This window comes from Ranitomeya variabilis, chromosome 3 (genome assembly GCF_051348905.1).
Source record: "Ranitomeya variabilis isolate aRanVar5 chromosome 3, aRanVar5.hap1, whole genome shotgun sequence".
Taxonomy (NCBI): Eukaryota; Metazoa; Chordata; class Amphibia; order Anura; family Dendrobatidae; genus Ranitomeya; species Ranitomeya variabilis.
The window spans coordinates 117572470-117596545 of record NC_135234.1 but is presented as its reverse complement, the minus strand read 5'-3'; the positions used below and the strand labels follow the sequence as shown (position 1 = coordinate 117596545).

The window sequence follows — 24076 nt, the reverse complement described above, 5'->3', positions numbered from 1 at the left end:
GCGGGTTTCCCACTATATTATTGCATTGGGAACCTCCGGAAAAATCCGCAAAAAATACAGTAAAAACGCGAGAAAAACGCATGCGGATTTCTTGCAGAAAATGTCCGGTTTTGCTCAGGAAATTTCTGCAAGAAATCCTGAACGTGTGCACATAGCCTAACTGTAGAGAAGTCAGTAAACAGATTTATAGTTTCATAGTTTTTAACCCCTTAACCACCGCCGATTTTCCTTTTAACGGTGGCAGTTAAAGGTACTTATTCCTCACCACCGCTTTTTAACGGCGCTGAAAAATAGGTTTTTAGCGCCCCCTAGCATCGGAATTTCTCCGAGGTCTCTGCTACCGAGGGTAGCCGACACCCGCAAGAACATGAATCGTTTTGGATTTTACCGACCCCAGTGTTATGATCACTGTTATTCACAGGATAATGGCGACTGCAAAAAAAAGTCTGATTTCCCATTTAATTTTTCTCTCCTCTGAAGTGATCTAGAACATCGGAGGAGAGAGAAATGGTGTCCCTTGAGCACCCCCCAGGTACCTCCAGTGTCCCTCGACCTGCCTGCATCCCTCGGTCCTGTCCCCTGGCCGTCAGCGTCTTCCAGGAAGAAAAGGGCGGCCACAGTGCGCCAACAGATCTGCTGGCTGGCACCCGACAGCAAAAGGAGATTTCTCCTATTGGTTCATTTTGATCACTGTGATAGACCCTCACAGTGATCAAAATAAAAAAAAAATCGTAAAGCAAACGCCCTTTACCACCCCTTTAGTTAGGTAAAAATAATAAAATGAAAAAATGTATTTTTTTCTGTTAGGGTTGGGTTTATAGCTAGGTTTAGGGTTATGGTTGGGCTTATAGTTAGGGTTGGGGTTAGGGTTGTGGTGTTGGGGTTAGAGCTGTGGTTAGGGTTATGGTTAGGGTTGGGATTAGGGTTAGGGGTGTGTTGGGGTTAGGGTTGGAGTTAGAATTGGGGGGTTTCCACTGTTTAGGTATATCATGGGGTCTCCAAATGCGACATGGTGCCCGCCATTGATTCCAGCCAATTTTGCGTTCAAAAAGTCAAACAGTGCTCCCTCCCATCTGAGCCCTGCCATGCGTCCAAACAGTGGCTTTCCCCCACATACGGGGTATCGGTGTGCTCAGGAGAAATTGCAAAACAAATTTTGTGGTCTATTTCCTCCTGATACCCTTGTTAAAATAAAAAAAGTTTGGTTCCAAAGTAAAAAAAATTGTGAAAAAAGTAAAATGTTCATTTTTTTTCCCTTCCACATTGCTTTAGCTCTTGTGAAGCACCTGAAGGGTTAATAAACTTCTTGAATGTGGTTTTACGCACCTTGAGGGGTGCAGTTTTTAGAATGGTGTCACTTTTGGGTATTTTCTATCATATTGACCCCCCAAACTCACTTCAAATGTGAGGTGGTCCCTGAAAAACATAATGGTTTTGTGAATTTTGTTTGAAAAATGAGAAATCGCTGGTCAACTTTTAACCCTTATAACGTCCTCACAAAAAAAAACAATTGTTTCCAAAATTGTGCTGATGTAAAGTAGACGTGGGAAATGGTATTTATTAACTATTTTGCCCGATACGACTCTCTGATTTAAGGACAGAAAAATAAAAAATTTGAAAATTGCTAAATTTTCTAAATGCCAAATTTCCATTTTTTTTCATAAATAAACGCAAGTCATATCGAAGAAATTTTACCACTAACATGACTTACAATATGTCACAATAAAACATTCTCAGAATCAGTGGGATCCGTTGAAACTTTCCAGAGCTATAACCTCATAAAGTGACAGTGGTCAGAATTGTAAAAATTGGCTTGGTCATTGAGTACCTAATTGGCTCTGTCACTAAGGGTTAAGGTTGAAAGAAGACCTAACTCTATCGACTTCAACATGTAGCTTAACATGTTGATTCAGAGGAAGGAAAAAAAAACCCATGGTATAGACATTAATAGCTCCATAATAGGGGATAAAAATCCTTCCCGACTCAGCAATCAGACAAGTTTCCTGAATCAATGCCCCATCACACTCCTAGATGAATTCACTGTGGAGTGTAGTCTATAAACTTAGGTCACATATGGGGGGGTTTCTGTTGTTCTAGCACTTCAGCGGCTCTGCCAATGTGACATGGCACCCTGAAACAATTCCAACAAAATCGGAACTCCAATATGGCGCCTCTTCCCTTCTGAGTTTTGCACTGTGCCTCAAAAGTAGCTTTCGATCACTTATGGGGTATCTTTGTACTTGGAAGAAATATCGGACTGCAATTGGATGACATCTGCAGACACAGACAATGGAGAAGATGGAGAAATTAAGCTCTCCATCTTCACAGTTGGGATACAATTCTCACACACAAGAGAATCGGATCGCAGTAAGATGACACTCGGCTCAAACTCTAACAAAGTTTGAGCAGAGTGTCATTAGCATAATCGGCCCGATTCGATCACATGAGAGAACATACGCCAGTGTGATCCTGGCATAAGACAAACCATAAATGTCTGCGGCAAAAAAACAAGCAAAAGGCTGAAGAAATGTTTTATTTGCTATTGATGTATCAAAACGGATGTCATAGAGATGACCATACAAATGAAAAATTCTTCTGGATGGGGTGGATCTAAACACAGAGCGTGTCTCGCACTGGAGGACCTGTAGTGTTCTGCACTCAACCCATTGATTTTACTGGTACAGTGTGATTCTAAGTATTCCCTGTGGTGGCGCTGCACATGAGGAGTGTTACATTGAACACTTACTGCCAGGTTTCACTATATATAGCAGCTAATTTCTGGGGGTCGGAGCAGATCTTTATATTTGGGTCTGCTTTTGGTAAAGGGACCTTTCTAACAGCTAGGGATAGTCCAAAGTGGAGAAGTCCTTTAATCATAGTGAGAAGGTAGAATATGTTATTAATCTTCCATCTATTTACAGCAACTGTACAGTGAGACAGGATGATATGTGACAACATCTGAACACAAAGCAGGATTTAGTTCCTGGTGAACCTCGTCGCGTGGTCTGTCATGTCTTGTGCACTTGTTGCCACTTAGTCTGCCTAAGGCCAAACATGGTATCTATCATATGATGTTGTGTTTCCTTGACTATTTGCATATAAAAAACAGTCTGTTCAGAGAGGAAGAGGACTAGATATCTAGCGCCATCTATTGGAAGCAGCAACCCTAATAGTCATTATTGACTCCTTAACGAGCCTTACAATATGACTTGGGATAAAAGCCAAACCTGAATCTCCGCTTGCAGACACAGTGTTTCGGGGTGTTGCCCTTCATCAGTGTAAAGTATGAGATCTGACTTGGTTAGGTGAGAGGCTCTGGACAATTTGAATATTTAATTTCCCAGAGAGGAGCATGCATGGCTTATAAGTCCTTCACTCTGATTTGTCACTCTCTACAAGGAGAAAGGTTACCCCTAAGATCCCTTGACTGTTTCAGGAATTTATTTTATTGTCTCAATAACCTCAGATAGGGTTCAGTAATACAGCTGATATTAATAGCCTGGGAAGCTCCATGGGTATTACCCCCTTCCCAGGCTATAAACCTCTGCCCCCAGCCTTCGGTTTTCCCTCTACTGGTTACAAAAATTACGCGGGAGCCTACGCCATTTTTTTCAGAAAAATAATCTTTTAAAAAATACATGTACAGTAAGCTGCACCCTGAACTAATTGTCACTGACATCTATATATCTACCTATTCTAGGTGTCGTTTCTGTGTGTAATCCATCTCTTTTATCCTGTCGGCTCCTGCAGTGATTCTACAGTACATGGCTGATGAATTGCCGGCTTTCCTTCTATCTATCTATCTATGTAATATATATATATATATATATATATATATATATATATATATATATATATATATATATATATATATATATATATATATAATGTCACCGACATCTATATATCTATGTGTATCTATCTAGTCTATCCTATTCTAACCTGTCAGTGTGATTTTACTGTACGCAGTGTATGAGTTGCCGGCTTTTCTAGAGGTCTGGTTCTACAGGAAGTTTTTTTTTTTTTTTCTCTCCTCTGGGGGCTCTCAACTTTATTAGCATGCACAAAGAGACACAAGTTAGCCCCAAAACCACATGGAAAAAACGCAAACAAAAATACACCAAAACATGCGTTTTTGCCGCAGCTTCTTTCCCTGCCAAGAAATCAGGTTTTGCTGCTGAAAGAAAATGCAACAAAAACACTCAGTGTGAACTTACCCTTACTGTAGGGAAATCAGTAAGTAGGTTTATAGTTTCATAATTTTTAAGGTTGAAGGTAGACCTAACTCCATCAACTTCAACCCATAACTTAACATGTTGATCCATAGGAAGGCAAAAAAATAAACCCTCAAAGTCTCTTCAAATGTGATGTGGTCCCTAAATAAAATGGTTATGTAAATTCTGTTTGAAAGATGAGAAATTGCTGGTGAGATTTAACCCTTATAACGTCCTAACAAAAAAAAAGTTTAATTGTTCTGATGTAAAGTAGACATTTGAGAAATGTTATTTATTAACTATTTTGTGTGATATGACTCTCTGATTTAAGGGCACAAAAATTAAAAGTTTGAAAACTGCAAAACTTTCAACATTTTCAGCCAAATATACATTTTTTTTCACAAATAAACAAGTCGTTTCGAAGAAATGTTACCACTATCATGAAGTACAATATGACACAGAAAAACATTCTCTAAATCGGTGCGATCCGTTGAGATGTTCCAGAGTTATTATCTCATAAAGTCACAGTGGTCAGAATTTTAAAATTTGGCCTAGTCATGAAGGTAACATAGTAACATAGTAACATAGTTAGTAAGGCCGAAAAAAGACATTTGTCCATCCAGTTCAGCCTATATTCCTATATTCCATCATAATAAATCCCCAGATCTACATCCTTCTACAGAACCTAATAATTGTATGATACAATATTGTTCTGCTCCAGGAAGACATCCAGGCCTCTCTTTAACCCCTCGACTGAGTTCGCCATCACCACCTCCTCAGGCAAGCAATTCCAGATTCTCACTGCCCTAACAGTAAAGAATCCTCTTCTATGTTGGTGGAAAAACCTTCTCTCCTCCAGACGCAAAGAATGCCCCCTTGTGCCCGTCACCTTCCTTGGTATAAACAGATCCTCAGCGAGATATTTGTATTGTCCCCTTATATACTTATACATGGTTATTAGATCGCCCCTCAGTCGTCTTTTTTCTAGACTAAATAATCCTAATTTCGCTAATCTATCTGGGTATTGTAGTTCTCCCATCCCCTTTATTAACTTTGTTGTCCTCCTTTGTACTCTCTCTAGTTCCATTATATCCTTCCTGAGCACCGGTGCCCAAAACTGGACACAGTACTCCATGTGCGGTCTAACTAGGGATTTGTACAGAGGCAGTATAATGCTCTCATCAAGTGTATCCAGACCTCTTTTAATGCACCCCATGATCCTGTTTGCCTTGGCAGCTGCTGCCTGGCACTGGCTGCTCCAGGTAAGTTTATCATTAACTAGGATCCCCAAGTCCTTCTCCCTGTCAGATTTACCCAGTGGTTTCCCGTTCAGTGTGTAATGGTGATATTGATCCCTTCTTCCCATGTGTATAACCTTACATTTATCATTGTTAAACCTCATCTGCCACCTTTCAGCCCAAGTTTCCAACTTATCCAGATCCATCTGTAGCAGAATACTATCTTCTCTTGTATTAACTGCTTTACATAGTTTTGTATCATCTGCAAATATCAATATTTTACTGTGTAAACCTTCTACCAGATCATTAATGAATATGTTGAAGAGAACAGGTCCCAATACCGACCCCTGCGGTACCCCACTGGTCACAGTGACCCAGTTAGAGACTATACCATTTATAACCACCCTCTGCTTTCTATCACTAAGCCAGTTACTAACCCATTTACACACATTTTCCCCCAGACCAAGCATTCTCATTTTGTGTACCAACCTCTTGTGCGGCACGGTATCAAACGCTTTGGAAAAATCGAGATATACCACGTCCAATGACTCACCATGGTCCAGCCTATAGCTTACCTCTTCATAAAAACTGATTAGATTGGTTTGACATGAGCGATTTCTCATAAACCCATGCTGATATGGAGTTAAACAGTTATTCTCATTGAGATAATCCAGAATAACATCCTTCAGAAACCCTTCAAATATTTTACCAACAGTAGAGGTTAGACTTACTGGCCTATAATTTCCAGGTTCACTTTTAGAGCCCTTTTTGAATATTGGCACCACATTTGCTATGCGCCAGTCCTGCAGAACAGACCCCGTCGCTATAGAGTCCCTAAAAATAAGAAATAATGGTTTATCTATTACATTACTTAGTACTCGTGGGTGTATGCCATCCGGACCCAGAGATTTATCTATTTTAATCTTATTTAGCCGGTTTCGCACCTCTTCTTGGGTTAGATTGGTGACCCTTAATATAGGGTTTTCATTGTTTCTTGGGATTTCACCTAGCATTTCATTTTCCACCGTGAATACCGTGGAGAAGAAGGTGTTTAATATGTTAGCCTTTTCCTCGTCATCTACAACCATTCTTTTCCTCACTATTTTTTAAGGGGCCTACATTTTCAGTTTTTATTCTTTTACTATTGATATAGTTGAAGAACAGTTTGGGATTAGTTTTACTCTCCTTAGCAATGTGCTTCTCTGTTTGCTTTTTGGCAGCTTTAATTAGTTTTTTAGATAAAGTATTTTTCTCCCTATAGTTTTTTAGAGCTTCAATGGTGCCATCCTGCTTTAGTAGTGCAAATGCTTTCTTTTTACTGTTAATTGCCTGTCTTACTTCTTTGTTTAGCCACATTGGGTTTTTCCTATTTCTAGTCCTTTTATTCCCACAAGGTATAAACCGCTTACAGTGCCTATTTAGGATGTTCTTAAACATTTTCCATTTATTATCTGTATTCTTATTTCTGAGGATATTGTCCCAGTCTACCAGATTAAGGGCATCTCTAAGCTGGTCAAACTTTGCCTTCCTAAAGTTCAGTGTTTTTGTGACTCCCTGACAAGTCCCCCTAGTGAAAGACAGGTGAAACTGTACAATATTGTGGTCGCTATTTCCTAGATGCCCGACCACCTGCAGATTTGTTATTCTGTCAGGTCTATTAGATAGTATTAATCTGGTTGGATTCTGCACCAATTGTGAAAGATAATTTTTCTTGGTTATTAGCAGAAACCTGTTGCCTTTATGGGTTTCACAGGTTTCTGTTTCCCAGTTAATATCCGGGTAGTTAAAGTCCCCCATAACCAGGACCTCATTATGGGTTGCAGCTTCATCTATCTGCTTTAGAAGTAGACGTTCCATGATTTCTGTTATATTTGGGGGTTTGTAACAGACCCCAATGAGAATTTTGTTACCATTTTTCCCTCCATGAATTTCGACCCATATGGACTCGACATCCTCATTCCCTTCGCTAATATCCTCCCTTAAAGTGGACTTTAGACAAGACTTTACATAGAGACAAACCCCTCCTCCTCTCCGATTTTTACGATCCTTTCTAAACAGACTGTAACCCTGTAAGTTAACTGCCCAGTCATAGCTTTCATCTAACCATGTCTCCGTTATTCCCACTATGTCAAAGTTACCTGTAGATATTTCTGCTTCTAGTTCTTCCATCTTGTTTGTCAGGCTTCTGGCATTTGCGAGCATGCAGTTTAGAGGATTTTGTTTTGTTCCAATCTCCTCGCTGTGGATTGTTTTAGAAATGTTCTTACCTCCCTTCTGAGTATGTTTTCCTGGGTCTTCTTTGTTCGAGTCTAATGTTTTTCTTCCCGTCCCCTCTTCTTCTAGTTTAACGCCCTCCTGATGAGTGTAGCGAGTCTTCTGGCGAATGTGTGTTTCCCAGGTTTGTTGAGCTGTAGTTCGTCTCTGGCGAGGAGTCCATCGTACAAGTAATTCACACCGTGGTCCAGGAATCCGAATCCTTGTTGTCTGCACCATCGTCTTAGCCAGTTGTTCGCATCAAGGATCCTGTTCCATCTCCTGGTGCCATGCCCGTCTACTGGAAGGATAGAAGAAAAAACTACCTGTGCATCCAGTTCCTTTACTTTCTTCCCCAACTCTTCAAAGTCCTTGCAGATTGTCGGTAGGTCCTTCCTTGCCGTGTCATTGGTGCCAACATGTATCAGAAGAAATGGGTGGACGTCCTTGGAGCTGAAGAGCTTTGGTATCCTATCGGTCACATCCTTGATCATCGCACCTGGAAGGCAGCATACTTCTCTTGCGGTTATGTCTGGTCTGCAGATGGCTGCTTCTGTGCCTCTCAGTAGTGAGTCTCCCACCACCACCACTCTTCCTTGCTTCTTGGCTGTACTTTTTGCTGTCACTTGTTGCTGTGTACCCTTTTCTTTTTTGCTTGCTGGTAGTGCTTCATCCTTAGGTGTGCCATCTTCATCCTCTACAAAGATTTCATATCGGTTCTTCAGTTGTGTGGTTGGTGATTTCTCCATGGTCTTCTTGCTTCTTTTGGTCACATGCTTCCACTCATCTGCTTTTGGAGGTTCTCTGACACTTTTTTCACCTTCTGTGACCAGTAGAGATGCTTCTGTTCTGTCTAGGAAGTCTTCATTCTCTTTGAGTTTCAAAGTTGCTATTCTTTCTTCCAGACCCCGCACCTTTTCTTCTAAAAGGGCCACTAGTCTACACTTCTGACAGGTGAAATTGGATTCTTCTTCTGGTCGATCTGCGAACATGTAGCACACGCTGCAGCTCACCATGTAGGTTGTCACATCTGCCATGTGGCTCCCAGATCCTGCTGACTTGCTGTGTGCTTTCCTTCTTGTGTAATCTACTCAGCCAAGCTTTCTTGCAATAATGTCCTACAGGCAAAAATTTGCGCGCCGTAAGGCGCGCGGTTTGGTGATGCTTTCCAAGCAGCTGGTCCCGGCTGTACCCAACGATCTTCTTGCTGAGGGAGACTCTTCGCTTTTCCCAGAAGGCACCTGGAATATGCAAATTATCCTCCTCAAGCTTGAATCCCTGGTTTGGTGATGCTTTCCAAGCAGCTGGTCCCGGCTGTACCCAACGATCTTCTTGCTGAGGGAGACTCTTCGCTTTTCCCAGAAGGCACCTGGAATATGCAAATTATCCTCCTCAAGCTTGAATCCCTGGTTTGGTGATGCTTTCCAAGCAGCTGGTCCCGGCTGTACCCAACGATCTTCTTGCTGAGGGAGACTCTTCGCTTTTCCCAGAAGGCACCTGGAATATGCAAATTATCCTCCTCAAGCTTGAATCCCTGGTTTGAAGGTGAAAACAGGCTTGGTAGGTGAAGGGGTTAATCTTCTCATTATCAAAAGGGTTCTCCGTTTTGGGCAGTAGCTGTTAGAAAGGTCCCTTTACAAAGCCGGCTCCAAATTTTCTCCATGCTGCGACCCCCAGAAATTAGCTGCTAACTATAGGAAAACCTGGCAGCCAGTGCTCAGTTTAAGTGCAGCGCCACCTAAAGGAATATTTAGTATCACACTGTACCCATTAAAATCAATTGGATGAGAACAATCCAGGCCCTCCGGTGCAAAAGATGCTTTGAGTTTTTAAATCAGGATCTTTATTTTCCTAAATCCTCATTCACACATCTGTGTAGCATTACGTGTTGTATCCGTTTTTTCACTGATATAACACATACCCATTACAATCTATGGTGTTTTTCACGTGTCCGTCCGGCAGCACGGATGACAAGTTCCCAATGCAAGTCTATGGGTCTGTGAAAATCACGCACAGCACATGGATGGCAGCAGTGTACAGTCCGCGTGCGGGTTGTATTTAACATTGTAAAGTATAGGAGAAGCTTTGTAATTGATTTATTTCTTAATCCATCCGTGAAAAATACAGATGACACACTGATGGTAAAAACAGACATAGGGGTCATACACTAATGCAAAGCAATGATGACATCGGTAGCATTTGTTTCACGGACGTGTGAATGAGATGTAACAGAGTACAGTATATGAAAATGTGTCTTTTTGTTTGTAATTTTTTAAATGGCCAACCCCTTTACTGAATATTGAGTGACTCACAGGGTTTGTCACAGTGGTTAAAAAGGCCATGTTAAAAACAGCTAAAGACACTAAGGTTAAGGCCATTTATTGAGTAATGGATGCAGAAATTTCTGCACCATTTCTGTATCTCTTGGCAGGAAAAATGCAGCTGCAAAAATGCATGTTTTTTTGACTAATTTGAGTGAGGTCAATGGTAAAAAAAAGAGGCAAAAATGCACGGAGAATTGACATGCTGCAGATTATTTTCTGCACCAAATCTGCAAGTCAAAATACTCAACGTCTCCATGACACTTCAGGTTTCCCATTTAGTTTGCTGGCATCAGGATTGCTTCAGGTTTTGCTAGCAAATCTGCATGGCAAAAAAATGCACCAAATCTGCAACGTGTGCACAGGCCCTAAAGGAAAACAAATGACTTTCAGAGCAGATCGGGGAGATTTATTATGCTAAAGTGGACAGAATTCTCAAGCAATTTGTACTAAAACTCTGTCTTTCATGGGTAAGGGAACAAAGGAATGAGTGTACCTTGGGCGCCAGGCCCCTATTGCTAGCGTTCTAGTTGCCCTTCCTCAGACCACTTTTTGGAGGGGCTAACCAATGTATACCAGAAGCACTCTGCAAGGCTTGTCATTTTCTGATTAGTGATTGGGTCTTCTGGCCTTTACAAGTTGGCCATGAGTTGCTCAGATAGTTAGGCTTGCCCATTTTTTCCTGTTTTCATTAACTGACTTTTCCTTTTGCAAGCAGATAGGAATCGAAAACCCCTTTAAGAACTCTTGGGCATGAGGAAATCCAGTGGCTGCTGGTCGTTCCTTGGCACTGATATTGGATATTTTAAGGTGTAGCATGGTATTTGGTGCCACTTGGGAAGTATATTTTATACAGTGGCTATTTTATGTTGTCTTGTGGAATTTGTTTGGTCTCATTATTGAAGCATTTTGTGCCGTACATTAGTTTTTGTTTGACACTGCTGTGGACACAATTTGTACTGCATTGTTGTATTTGGCACTGCTGTGGATTCATTTCGTGCCGCACTGAGGTATTTGTTGTTTGCTCTATTTTGGCACTTCTGTTTGACTAATAGGAGTGATTAAAAATACATTGGACACATCATTATTGAGTCCAGGCTATTTAGGAGCATAAACCACAGCCTCTTCCTGCCCCGAACAGCTGGTGCAGGAGTTTCTATGTACACTGGGGGAAAAGCTCTATGAAAATTCACATTGTGTGGATTTTAAATCCGAAGCCTGTAATTCCTTCTTGTAAACTCTCCTGTTGATTTCTCTAATATATTCCATGATTTTACTTAAAGGGAACCTGTCACCCCCAAAATCGATGGTGAGGTAAGCTCACCGGCATCATGGGCTTATCTACAGCATTCTGTAATGCTGTAGATAAGCCACCGATGTTACCTGAAAGAGGAGAAAAAGAGGTTATAATATACTCACCTGGGCGGTCCCGCTGCTGGTCCGCGGTCAAATGGGTGTCTCCGGTCCGCTCCGGCGCCTCCTATCTTCATTCCATGACGTCCTCTTCTGGTCTTCACACCGCGGCTTCGGCGCAGGCGTACTTTTGTCTGCCCTGTTGAGGGCAGAGCAAAGTACTGCAGTGCGCAGGCGCTGGGCCTCTCTGACTTTACCGGCGCCTGCGCACTGCAGTACTTTGCTCTGCCCTCAACAGGGCAGACAAAGTACGCCTGCGCCGGAGCAGCGGCATGAAGACCAGAAGAGGACGTCATGGACTGAAGATGGGAGGCGCTATACCGGACCTGAGACGCCCATCGTAGCGGGACCGCCCCTGGGTGAGTATAATCTAACGTCTTTTTTTTCTCTTTCAGGTAACATCGGCGGCTTATCTACAGCATTACAGAATGCTGTAGATAAGCCCCTGATGACTGTGAGCTTAGCTCACCATCGATTTTGGGGGTGACAGGTTCGCTTTAAGAGTCATGAGTCACCAAGTGTAATTGGGGAGTCCCAGTCTTAAAGTGGACGTTAGGGGTCATGGGAACTATTCCAGATGTATAAGGTCTATTAAAGATACAACATGTATTACTATAAAACGACACTCTTGGCTATGCAAAATACAGGAAAAGAGATTCTGTTCCTCCCCCTGTTACACTTCTATGTATTCAACCTGTCTTTTCTTTCTTACTATTTCCCCAAAATTTGTGTTACAAGGTACTAACAGAGATCTATTTATGTATTTGTATGTTTTATGTATTTGTATGTTTTACGTATTTGTAAGTTATGCGGACCTGTTGTCAGACAAGTAAAATTTGTATATTGTATATGTACGTTTGGTAATTTACAGTGTCATTACTGATGTTATATCGTATCCTATGCTGTTCTATCCATTGTTATGTTAAAAAAAGCGGGTTTTCCCTGTTCCCCAGGTGCAGTTTTTATGTGAATAGACCCCCTTAATAGATTCTGTTAGGGTATGTTTCCACGGTCAGGAAACGCTGCTTGTTTGACGCTGCGCAGTCCAGATGTTCCAGCATAGTGGAGGGGATTTTATGAAATCCCGTGTCCACTATGCGTGGAAACCCGCACGCGGCGGCCCTGCGACTCTGGACATGCTGCGCGTCTTTTCAGATCGCAGCATGTCCGTACACCTTGCGGGGACGCAGCGTCCCCGCAAGGCATATCACAGGGCCCTATGGGACAGAGCGATCATCCCGGATGTGAAGAGTTAACACATCCGGCATGATCGCGTCCCAGAAAGGGGGCGGGGCTTAGCGCCAAGCGGCTTCGCCGCTGCGGCGATACCGCCGGCCATCCTGAACGTGGAGACATAGCCTTAGCAGGTTTTTGCTACCTCATCTGAGAACAGTCTGATGTTGGCAAAGAGAAGCTGAATTTAATGATGTATCACTTAGTTTACTGGGTGCAGCCGTTCTGACACAATCAGAGTTTTTAGAGTTAGTAATACAGCAGAGCTGAGGAAGCTGACCACGCCCACACAGGCTCTCCATGTACAGTGTCCATAGACAGTGAGGTGCCTATCACAGGAGGGGGCGTGTCGGACTAGCATGCAGGACCTGCAGTGTCCCAGCAATGAAAATCTCCTTCTGCTAAAACAATCATTGCAAGCAAACAAAACCACATGGCTTGATAAGATAGGAATCCCTGAAATCTCTGTTATAACCCCTACCTCATGCTGTCTTCAGATTACATAATAAAAACTTGCAGACAAATTCCCTTTAACTTCCTGCCTCAGAAGGAATCATGGCTGCAATTAAATACCACCATTTACACAAAGAACGAGAAACTGTACTTCCATTGAATCTGTAATTGTGGCAGCTACAGTTTTCTGTATAGCGGGTGGATTTTATATTACTCCCTACTTATGTGATCTAAAGACAGGTTTGCTCCTAGTTACATATTTCGTAGGCGTAAAAATCAGGTTTTACAGTAGAGTTAGGCACAATATCTGTCAGTTTCATACTTTCCTGTTTAGTCTGGGATTGCCATTTTTAACATTTTCTGGCAGCTTATGATTTCCCATGTTTAATCTTTGGCACTTCTTCAAAAGAGGTGAAGAGGTGCAAGTATTATATATATTTTTAGATATTACGGGCCTAAATGGTTGACGTCAATAAGTCCACATCTTCTATGGTTCCTATAAAAAAAACAAAAAAAAAAAAACCTTTTCTGGCTATAAATTGTCATGCCATATACATTTACATTTGAGGACATATTAACATAGACCATCTGGATGGCATTGTAGCACAACTTGACACATTGCAACCTCTCTCTCTCCATAAAAACTGCAATGTTATCCCTGAACAGAATGTTTTGGGGGAAAATTCCGCAACAATTTCCTTTAACCCCTCTCTGACCTTAGACGTACTATCCCGTCGAGGTGACCTGGGCATATCTGACCCTCGACGGGATAGTACGTCACATTCGGCGCTCTGGTGGCATAGGGGAGCATCGCGCAGGGAGGGGGCTCCCTGTGTGCTTCCCTGAGACCATCGGAACAACGCGACGTGATCGCGTTGTTCCGAGCGTCTCCTCCCTGCAGGCCCCGGATCCAAGATGGCCGCGGGGGTCCTTCCGGGTCCTGCAAGGAGGTGGCTTGCAAGCACCTGCTGAGAGCCTGTCAGATCGCTGCTTTGCAAAGTGTCAGATCAGCAATCTGACGTATTACCATGATGTCCCTGGGACAAAGTAATAAAGTAAAAAAAAAAATCCTAAATAAAGGAAAAAAAAAAAAAAAACACACACACACACGCGCACACACACACACACACACACACACACACACACACACACACACACACACACACACACACACGCATATATTATATACTCGAGTGTAAGCCGAGAACTTTAGCCCATTCTTTTAGGCTGAAATTGCCCCTCTCGGCTTATACTCGAGTCATACCCAGGGGTCGACAGGGGAGGGGGAGCATCAACAGCTGTCTAATCATACTCACCTGCTCCTGGCGCGGCCCCTACATGTCCCTGGTTCTCCAGGTGCCTGCAGCTTCTTCCTGTAGTGAGCGGTCACATGGTACCGCTCATTACAGTAATGAATATGGACTCCCATAGGGGTGGAGCCGCATATTCATTACTGTAATGAGCGGTACCATGTGACCGCTCAATACAGGAAGAACCTGCCGGCGCCGAAGAACCAGGGACTGCACCACGCCAGGAGCAGGTGAGTATAACTCAGTGCGCGATATTCACCTTTTCCCCTTTCCACCGTCGGCCGCCGATGCGTCTTCTCCGTCCTCTGCAGTGACGCTCAGGTCAGAGGGCATGGTGACGCGATTAGTGTGCGCGCCGCCCTCTACCTGAACAGTCAGTGCAGAGGACATGAAGACACATCGGCGGCCGTCGGTGGAATGCGGACCGGTGAATATAGCAAGTGCCGGGGGCCTGAGAGGTGAGAGTGTCATTTTTTTTTTTTTTTTTTTAAATCGCAGCAACAGCATATGGGGCAAATGTCTGTATGGAGCATCTTATGGGGCCATGTGCAGCGTTATATGGGGGCAAATATCTCCATGGAGCATCTTATGGGGTCATGTGCAGCATTATATGGGGCAAATATCTGTATGGGGCCATGTGCAGCATTATATGGGGCAAATATCTGTATGGAGCTGTTCAGACGCTCCCCCGGTCCCCCGCCTTCCAGCGTTGCCGTAATATACAGGTTTCCTTGCCAGCGTTTGGAATGAAGCAGGCGCAAATAACAACGCTGGAAGGCGGGGGAGCTGGGGGAGCGTCTGAGCTGGGGGAGCGTCTGAACAGCGCAGTGCGCATGCCCAGGAACCCCAGCCCCGCACTGTGCATAATGAATAACACAGTGCGGGGCGGGGATTCAGCAACAGGGTGGCCGCACTGCCCGCACAGGCGCAGTCAGGCACCCTGCATCTGACCTATGACAGACAATGAAGACTGCGCCTGTCACAGGCAGGCACGCACAGCGCAGGCGCCAGATTTAAGAAGAAACAGCGCGAAGGGGGCGGCGACCACATCCCTAGAAGAGAAGAGTGACGGCCGTTGGGAGATTCACAGAGGAGGCTTCGGACCGCCTCCAGGTCTGCAGACAGGTAGTTAGGGCAAATTTTAAAACGCTTTATTGAGGGAATAACGGAATCAAAAACTAAAAGAGCCACCTTGTTAGACTGCAGCATTACTGCTGCACAAGGTGGCTCTTTTAGTTTATAACGGCTGGAGGGGGTGACAGTGGCCCTTTAACCTACTGATGTCTCAATTAATTTTACTTTTATTGGTATCTTTTTTTATTTTTTACTTTTACCGGTAGCTGCTGCATTTTCCACCCTAGGCTTATACTCGAGTCATTAAGTTTTCCCAGTTTTTTGTGGCAAAATTAGGGGGTCGGCTTATCGTCGAGTATATACGGTGTGTGTGTATATATATATATATATATATATATATATATATATATATATATATATATATATATATATATATATATATATATATATATATATATATTGTCCAATAAATGCATCTCTTTATGTTAATAAAAAAAGCAATAAAAGTACACATATTTAGTATCGCCGCGCCCGTAACGACCCGACCTATAAAAATGTCCCGCTATTTAACCCCTTCAAAAAAGAATGCTTTGTCATCATACCGCCAAACAAAAAGTGGAATAACATGCGATCAAGAAGACGGATATAAATAACCATGGTACCGCTGAAAACGTCATCTTGTCCTGCAAAAAACGAGCCACCATACAGCGTCATTAGTGAAAAAATAAAAGTTATAGCCCTCAGAATAAAGCGATTCAAAAATAATTATTTTTTCTATAAAAGTTTTTGTTGTATAAAAGCGCCAAAACATAAAATAATGACATAAATGAGGTATCGCTGTAATCGTACTGACCCGAAGAATAAAACTGCTGTATCAATGTTACCAAATGCGGAATGATATAAACACCCCCCCCCAAAAAAAAAAAAAAGAAAGAAATTCATGAATTGCTGTTTTTTGTTCATTCTGCCTAGCAAAAATCGGAATAAAAAGTGATCAAAAAAGTCATGTGCCTGAAAATGGTACCAATAAAAACGTCAGCTCGTCCCGCAAAAAACAAGACCTCGCATGACTCTGTGGACCAAAATATGGAAAAATTATAACTCTCAAAATGTGGTAACGCAAAAAATGTTTTTTGCAATAAAAAGCGTCTTTTAGTGTATGACAGATGCCAAACCTAAAAACCCGCTATAAATAGTAAATAACACCTCCCTTCATCACCCCCTTAGTTAGGGAAAAATAATCAAATAAAAAATTTATTTATTTCCATTTTCCCATTAGGGTTAGGGTTGGGGTTAGGGTTTGGATTACATTTTACAGTTGGGTTAGGGGTGGGTTGTGATTAGGGTTAGGGGTGGGGTTACGGTTGGGGTTAGGGGTGTCTTCGGCTTAGGGTTGGAGTTAGAATTTGGGGGTTTCCACTGTTTAGGCACATCAGGGTCTCTGCAAACGCAACATGATGTCCGATCTCAATTCCATCTAATTCTGCATTGAAAAACTAAAATGGTTTTCCTTTCCTTCGAGCTCTGCCATGCGCCCCAAACAGTGGTTTACCCCCACATATGGGCTATCAGTGTACTCAGGACAAATTGCACAACAATTTTTGGGGTCCAATTTCTCCTGTTACCCTTGGGAAAATAAAAAATTGGGAGCTAAAAAATCATTTTTGTGAAAAAAATGATTTTTTTATTTTTACGGCTCTACATTATAAGCTTCTGTGAAGCACTTGGGGGTTCAAAGTGCTCACCAGACAGCTAGATAAGTTCCTTAGGGGGTCTACTTTCCAAAATGGTGTCACTTGTGGGGAGTTTCCACTGTTTAGGCACATCAGGGGCTCTGCAAACGCGACATGGCGTCCTATGTCAATTCCAGCCAGTTTTGTATTGAAAAGTCAAATGTTGCCCTTTCCCTTCTGAGCTCTTCCATGCGCCCAAACAGTGGTTTACCCCCACATATGGGGTATCGGTGTACTCAGGACAAATTGTACAACAACTTTTGGGTCCAATTTCTCCTGTTACCCTTGGTAAAATAAAACAAATTGGATATGAAGTAATTTTTTTGTGAAAAAAAAGTAAAATGTTGTTTTTTAAAAAAATAAAAAATTCAAAAATTTCTGTGAAGCACATGAAGGGTTAATAAACTTCTTAAATGTGGTTTTGAGCACCTTGAGGGGTGCAGTTTTTAGAATGGTGTAACTTTTTGGTATTTTCTGTCATATAAACCCCTCAAAGTGACTTCAAATGTGATGTGGTCCCTAAAAAAAAAAAAAAAAAATGGTGTTGTACAAATGAGAAATCACTGGTCATCTTTTAACCCTTATAACTCCCTAACAAAAAAAAAATTTGTTTCCAAAATTGTGCTTATGTAAAGTAGACAAGTGGGAAATTTTATTTATTAAGTATTTTGTGTAACATATCTCTGTGATTTAAGGGCATAAAAATTCAAAGTTGGAATATTGAGAAATTTTCAAAATTTTCGCCAAGTTTCCATTTTTTTCAGAAATAAACACAAGTAATACCAAAGAAATTATATGTCATGAGAAAACAGTGTCAGAATCATCCGGATCCGTTAAAGCGTTCCAGAGCTAAAGGGAACCTGTCACCCCGTTTTTTCAGTATGAGATAAAAATACCATTAAATAGGGCCTGAGCTGTGCTGGACAATAGTGTATTTTGTGTACCCTGATTCCCCACCAATGCTGCCGAAATACCTTACCAAAGTCGCCGTTTTCGCCTGTCAATCAAGGTGGTCTGGTCAAATGGGCGTGGTGAAATCGCTCCTTCTCCCCCAGATCTTGCTTATTTTTCCGTTGGTGGCGTAGTGGTTTGCGCATGCCCAACAGGGGAATGCACTGCGCAGCTGAAGAAAAAGAGCGCAATCTTCCTTCGCATCTCGGCTTCAGGAAAATAGCCGCTGCGATCTCCATCTGCGCACGCGCGGCATCCCGCGGCCATTTTCCTGAAGCCCGGGCAGCAGAGCGCTCCAACTGCGCACACGCGGCCTCAGGAAGATGGCCGCCGCCAGCGAAAAAGCGGAGAATAGCTCAGATCGCGCTCTTTTTCTTCAGCTGCGCAGTGCATTCCCCTGTTGGGCATGCGCAAACCACTACGCCACCAACGGAAAGATAAGCAAGATCTGGGGGAGAAGAAGCGATTTCACCACGCCCATTTGACCAGACCACCTTGATTGACAGGCGAAAACGGCGACTTTGGTAAGGTATTTCGGCAGCATAGGTGGGGAATCAGGGTACACAAAATACACTATTGTCCAGCACAGCTCAGGCCCTATTTAACGGTATTATGGTATTTTTATCTCATACTGAAAAAACGGGGTGACAGGTTCCCTTTAAAACCTCATAAAGGGACAGTGGTCAGAATTGTAAAAATTGGCCCGGTCATTAACGTTCAAACCACCCTTGGGGGTAAAGGGGTTAATTCTCTTCTATATTTGTGTTTCTGAAGTGATGATCTATATACTAAGAGGCCAGATTGCATAAAAGAAGTCTGAGGGCACCACAAAATACTAGGGGTCACTAGCCCCACACTTAAAACACGACTAAGTTAATACTCAAGAAAATTAGAAGTGTGTACCGAAAAAGCTTGTAGGTGGATCCAAATACCCGGTCACAGCATGGTGTGTGGCGTTCCTCTCTCCACACACCATGCTGTGACCCGGTATTTGTATCTCCGCATCCGTCTACAGGCTTTTTTTCTTTTACCCCTAAATGGCTTCTGCCATATGCTATAGTCCTTATATTTAAACCTATAGTTTAACTGACCTCATTGTTTAGGGTCTCTTGCATTTGCTCTATTGGGGTTCTCATTGCAGCTTTAGCCACTGGACTGGAATATTTTGTCTGTTTTTTAAGGGTAATTTACTTCATTTAGACTATTGGTTGATCTTCATTTGTTCAATGTTGCGTTACTTTTGATACGTCTGGTGCACACAGTGGAGATAGCTGTAAGGTACCTAACCGCTCCTTCAGGTGTTATGGTTTATACCTTCAATGGTTTTTAATTGTTTTAACATGTGGTTTGTACCTGGTTTGTGTGATCCTGTGTAATCATGCTTTAATAAAATGTATTGTTTCTAATATTTGAAATTCATTCACAGTGATCCTGGTCATTTTTTTGGACACACTTCTTTTTTGAGTATTAACCCCTTAATGACAGCCAATACGTCTTTTAACTGACCTGACATATAAGGGAATAGCCTCCCCATACAGGTGACAATCCAGCATCTGTCGGCTGTACACTATAGCTGACAACTTTCTGCATCAGCCACGATCAGTGTTTGCACCGTCCAATTCTGTTTAATCCCTTAGATGCCTCTGTCAATAGTGACTACATCATTATATATGGTTAACAGTGTGGTGGCTTCCTCTTTATCCCAATTGGTGCCCTCAGATCATGATTGTGTGGTCCTGATGTTTGCCGTGGCAATTCATGACCAAATAGCGGCCTTACAGTCTGACAGCTATAGTAATCTGTTCAGAAGTTAGAGGCATTTAGGTGGTAAAAATACACATTTTTATTTCTGTCATACCACTTTGCATTAATTCCTGTAAAGCACCCGAAGGGTTAATAAACTACCTGACAGCAGGTTTTGATATGTCAGGGGGTGCTGTTTTTAAAATGGTATCACGTTTGGGGGTTTCCCAATATATGTGACCCCTAAAGTCACTTCAAACATGGATAAGTCCCTAAAAAAATAAATTTAGTCAATTTCCTTGAAAAAATGAAAAATTGCTGCTACATTTTTAAACCTCCTAAAATGCTAACAAAATAATATAACATTTTACAAATGGTGCTGATGTAAAGCCGACATGTGGGAAATGTTATTTATTAATGGTTTGCTGTGGTATGACCATCTGGATTAACCCCCTTCATCCCCGGAGCTTTTTTCGATTTCTTTTTTCGCTCCCCTCCTTCCCAGAGCCATAACTTTTTTATTTTTCCGTCAATATGGCCATGTGAGGGCTTGTTTTTTGCGGGACGAGATCTACCTTTGAACGATACCATTGGTTTTAACATGCCGTCTAACAGAAAACGGGAAAAAAATTCCAAGTGTGATGAAATTGCAAAAAAAGTGCAATCTCACACTTGTTTTTTGTTTGGCTTTTTTACTAGCTTCACTAAATGCTAAAACTGACCTGCCATTATGATTCTCCAGGTCATTACGAGTTCATAGACACCTAACATATCAAGGTTATTTTTTATCTAAGTGGTGAAAAAAATTCCAAAGTTTGCTAAAAAATTGCACGATTTTCCGATACCCGTAGCGTCTCCAATTTTCATGATCTGGGGTCGGGTGAGGGCTTATTTTTTGCGTGCCAAGCTGGCATTTTTAATGATACCACTTTGGTGCAGATAGGTTTTTTTGATCGTCCGTTATTGCATTTTAATGCAATGTTGCGGCGACCAAAAAAACGTAATTTTGGCGTTTTTATTTTTTTTCTCGCTACGCCATTTAGCGGTCAGGTTAATTCTTTGTTTTTATTGATAGATCGGGCGATTCTGAACGCGGCGATACCAAATATGTGTATGTTTAATTTTTTTTTTATTGTTTTATTTTGATTGGGGTGAAAGGGGGGTGATTTGAACTTTAACATATTTTTAATTTTTTTTATATTTTTAAACACTTTTTTTTTTTTAAATTTTGGCATGCTTCAATAGCCTCCATAGGAGGCTAGAAGCATGCACTACACGATCGGCTCTGCTACATAGAGGTGAAATACAGATCACCTCTATGTAGCAGAAATCCAGGTGTACTTTGAGCGCCGACCACAGGGTGGCGCTCAAAGCAATCAGCCATCAACAACCATAGAGGTCTCAAGGAGGTTGTTATGGCAATGCCTGAATAAGACCTGCTATAAATTGCTCCACTTTTGTGATGCAGAATATGATGAACTTGTCAGGCCGTGCCCCTGCTGCCAAGTCTCCCACTTGTGAAAAATATACTAAGCTAGCATAGAAGCACCATAATTTGGAAACGTTTTGCACAACGATGTGTTGTGAAAAAAAAGTTTTGCAACAGTTTTTTAAAGGAAACTATTTCATAAGACAGGGCCTGGGTGTTATGATTTGTAGCCTTTTGATGATAAACTTTTTACATTGTGGTGTGCTTTGTATTTTATGTTCAGGATGCAGAGATCGTCCTGGTTTTAAATTTACTGACTTTAGATTTTTTATTTTTTTTTTACAGGCAGTGAAGTTTGCGGCTGTTCCTGCTAGCCTGAGTTTCTCCACTCTTCACGTGCATGCAGCCAGTGAAACAAAGACCCCTCCAAAGACACTCCTAAAAGTGGAAGAGGTAAATTCACACACAAAGGATTTGCACGGTGGGTGGATTTTTTTTTTTTATGGCTGCAAAACCTAATCACTGGAAGCTGTCAACAACAAGCTCATTATAATTACCGTATTTTTCGGACTATAAGACGCACCGGACTATAAGGCGCACCCAGGTTTTAGAGGTGGAAAATAGGGAAAAAAATATTTAAAGCAAAAAAATGTGGTAAAATATTTAATAACATACTATTATATGTGGTGTTATTATATACAATAGTATGTTATTATGTTGGAAGCTGCGGGACAAGTGTGGTGTCTGTGAAGTACTATATGAAGATGCTGGAGGGTGAGTATAAGAATGGGGGCACAGGGCTTATATTGAAAGCACCACTCCAGCACTGCAAAATAACACTGGAGTGCTGCTTTAAAATCCCATGGGAGAACTATAACTCCCAGCATGTCCTGTAGATCCTATGACATGCTGGGAGTTATAGTTCACTAAAGGAGTGGCAGAGTGCTTTATTGTGTTTTGGAAAGACTAACCTCTTAATTGTGGCAGCCAGCCACACTGTGGTGAGGTAAAAGTATCCCATGACTGCACACACAGAGCCCTCCCTCTTGTTGCCTTTCCACAGCACAGGTAATGGAAGCCTGCAGATTCTAGTGTTGGAGTCTGAAGGACCTGTGATGATGTCAAGAAGAGGGAGGGCTCTGCTGCCATGTGATGCTCCAGCCCGCCCACTTCTGACATCATCACAGGTCCTCCTGCACACTGCACAGCACTCAGCTCCAGCCCAGGGAAGGTACCAGCGATCTCCTCACTCCGGACCCTGCTGCTGCTGCCGCCTCCTCCCCCGAACACATGGATCTCCCCAGCTGCTGCAGGAATCAGCGCTGAGAAATCCATGTGTGTCGCTGCTTAAGTGCAGCATTCATTTGCTGCTCCTGGCTCACTGCTCAGCTGATAGGTGGGCGGGGAGTAGCTAATGAATATTCACTGCACTTAATCATCGGGACCACATGGTTTCCCCAGCAGCTGATTCCCCACAGTGGGGACATTTTTCTGCCGCCTGAAGTGGGATATTATTGCGATCCCACTCACTGCTGCCCCCCTCCCCACATGCTACATCCCTACCATAAGACGCACCCACACTTTCCTCCCAAATTTGGAGGAAAAAAGTGCGTCTTATGGTCAGAAAAATACGGTATACAGAGAAATATGTAAAAGTTGTGAAAATAACCAACAGGTACCTATTTATTGAAACTTATACATGGTTCGCATGACATTTACAGAAAGAAGTCAAATTATGCCCTAAGCTGTTTTTTATTTTGATCATGTATGTGCCATGGAGAGTGAAGTAAGCAGCACATGGCAGCTTAGCAAACTTTACAATCTTGTGATTTTCTAGTAGAGACGTAACTAAAACTAAATGAATTATGCAATTGAGAAGCTAACACAAACTCTACTGCTGGGGTGGGGAACCTTTTTTTTTTTTTTTGTTGCTAGGGTCCAGTTCTATATTTATAACCTCATTAGGGGGCGATACAAACTTGAAGCTTATTGTGCTATATTTGGTCAAACATCCACAACGCATCTTCAATGCTCTTACTGAGGGAAGGAGGTTGTTGTCCAAAATTGTGCTATAAATGACCCCATCCATCCTCCCTTCAATACAGTGGAGTTGTCCTGTCCCATTTGCAGAAGAGCACCCCCAAAGTATGATGTTTCTCCCACCATGCTTCACGATTGGGATGGTACTCATTCTTTTTCTTCCTCCAAACACGGCGAGTGGAGTTGGTACCAAAAAGTTCTATTTTGGTCTCATCTGACCACATGACCTCCCATCTGGATCATCCAAATGGTCATTGGCGAGCTTCAAATGGACCTGGACATGTGCTGGCGTGAGCTGGGGGACCTTGCATATCCTGCAGTATTTTAATACATGACGGTGTAATGTGTTACAGTAATGTTTGAGACATTGGTCCCAGCTCTCTTGAAATCATTGCCCAGGTCCTCCCTTGTAGTTCTGGGACGATTGCTGACCTTGCAAGATCTTGCATGGAGCCCCAGAAATATAGAATAAAGCGAAGAAACGGAGTATACAAATCCCATAAACCATAGTAGTCATAAGAGAAAAGACTTTATTTTTACAAAAATACATATCAATAAATAACAGGTATTGTAACCATACAGATCGGAAATACGGAAGAATCCTGCTGGTTTATGTGGAAAGAGCTAAGTACATCCAGGGCAAGCACACTATCAATAACTATAATGATCCA

The 24076-nt window shown here is 42.2% G+C and overlaps 1 protein-coding gene across 1 annotated transcript in view; it reads left to right on the top strand.

The window, feature by feature from the left end:
• The window catches only part of APOO (apolipoprotein O), a 121512-nt gene that overhangs the window by 18140 nt on the left and 79296 nt on the right, over positions 1-24076 (top strand). The window contains exon 4 of the mRNA XM_077298182.1: positions 21711-21818. Within this exon, the coding sequence (XP_077154297.1) occupies positions 21711-21818 (108 nt within the window). The remainder of the gene's footprint in view (positions 1-21710; positions 21819-24076) is intronic.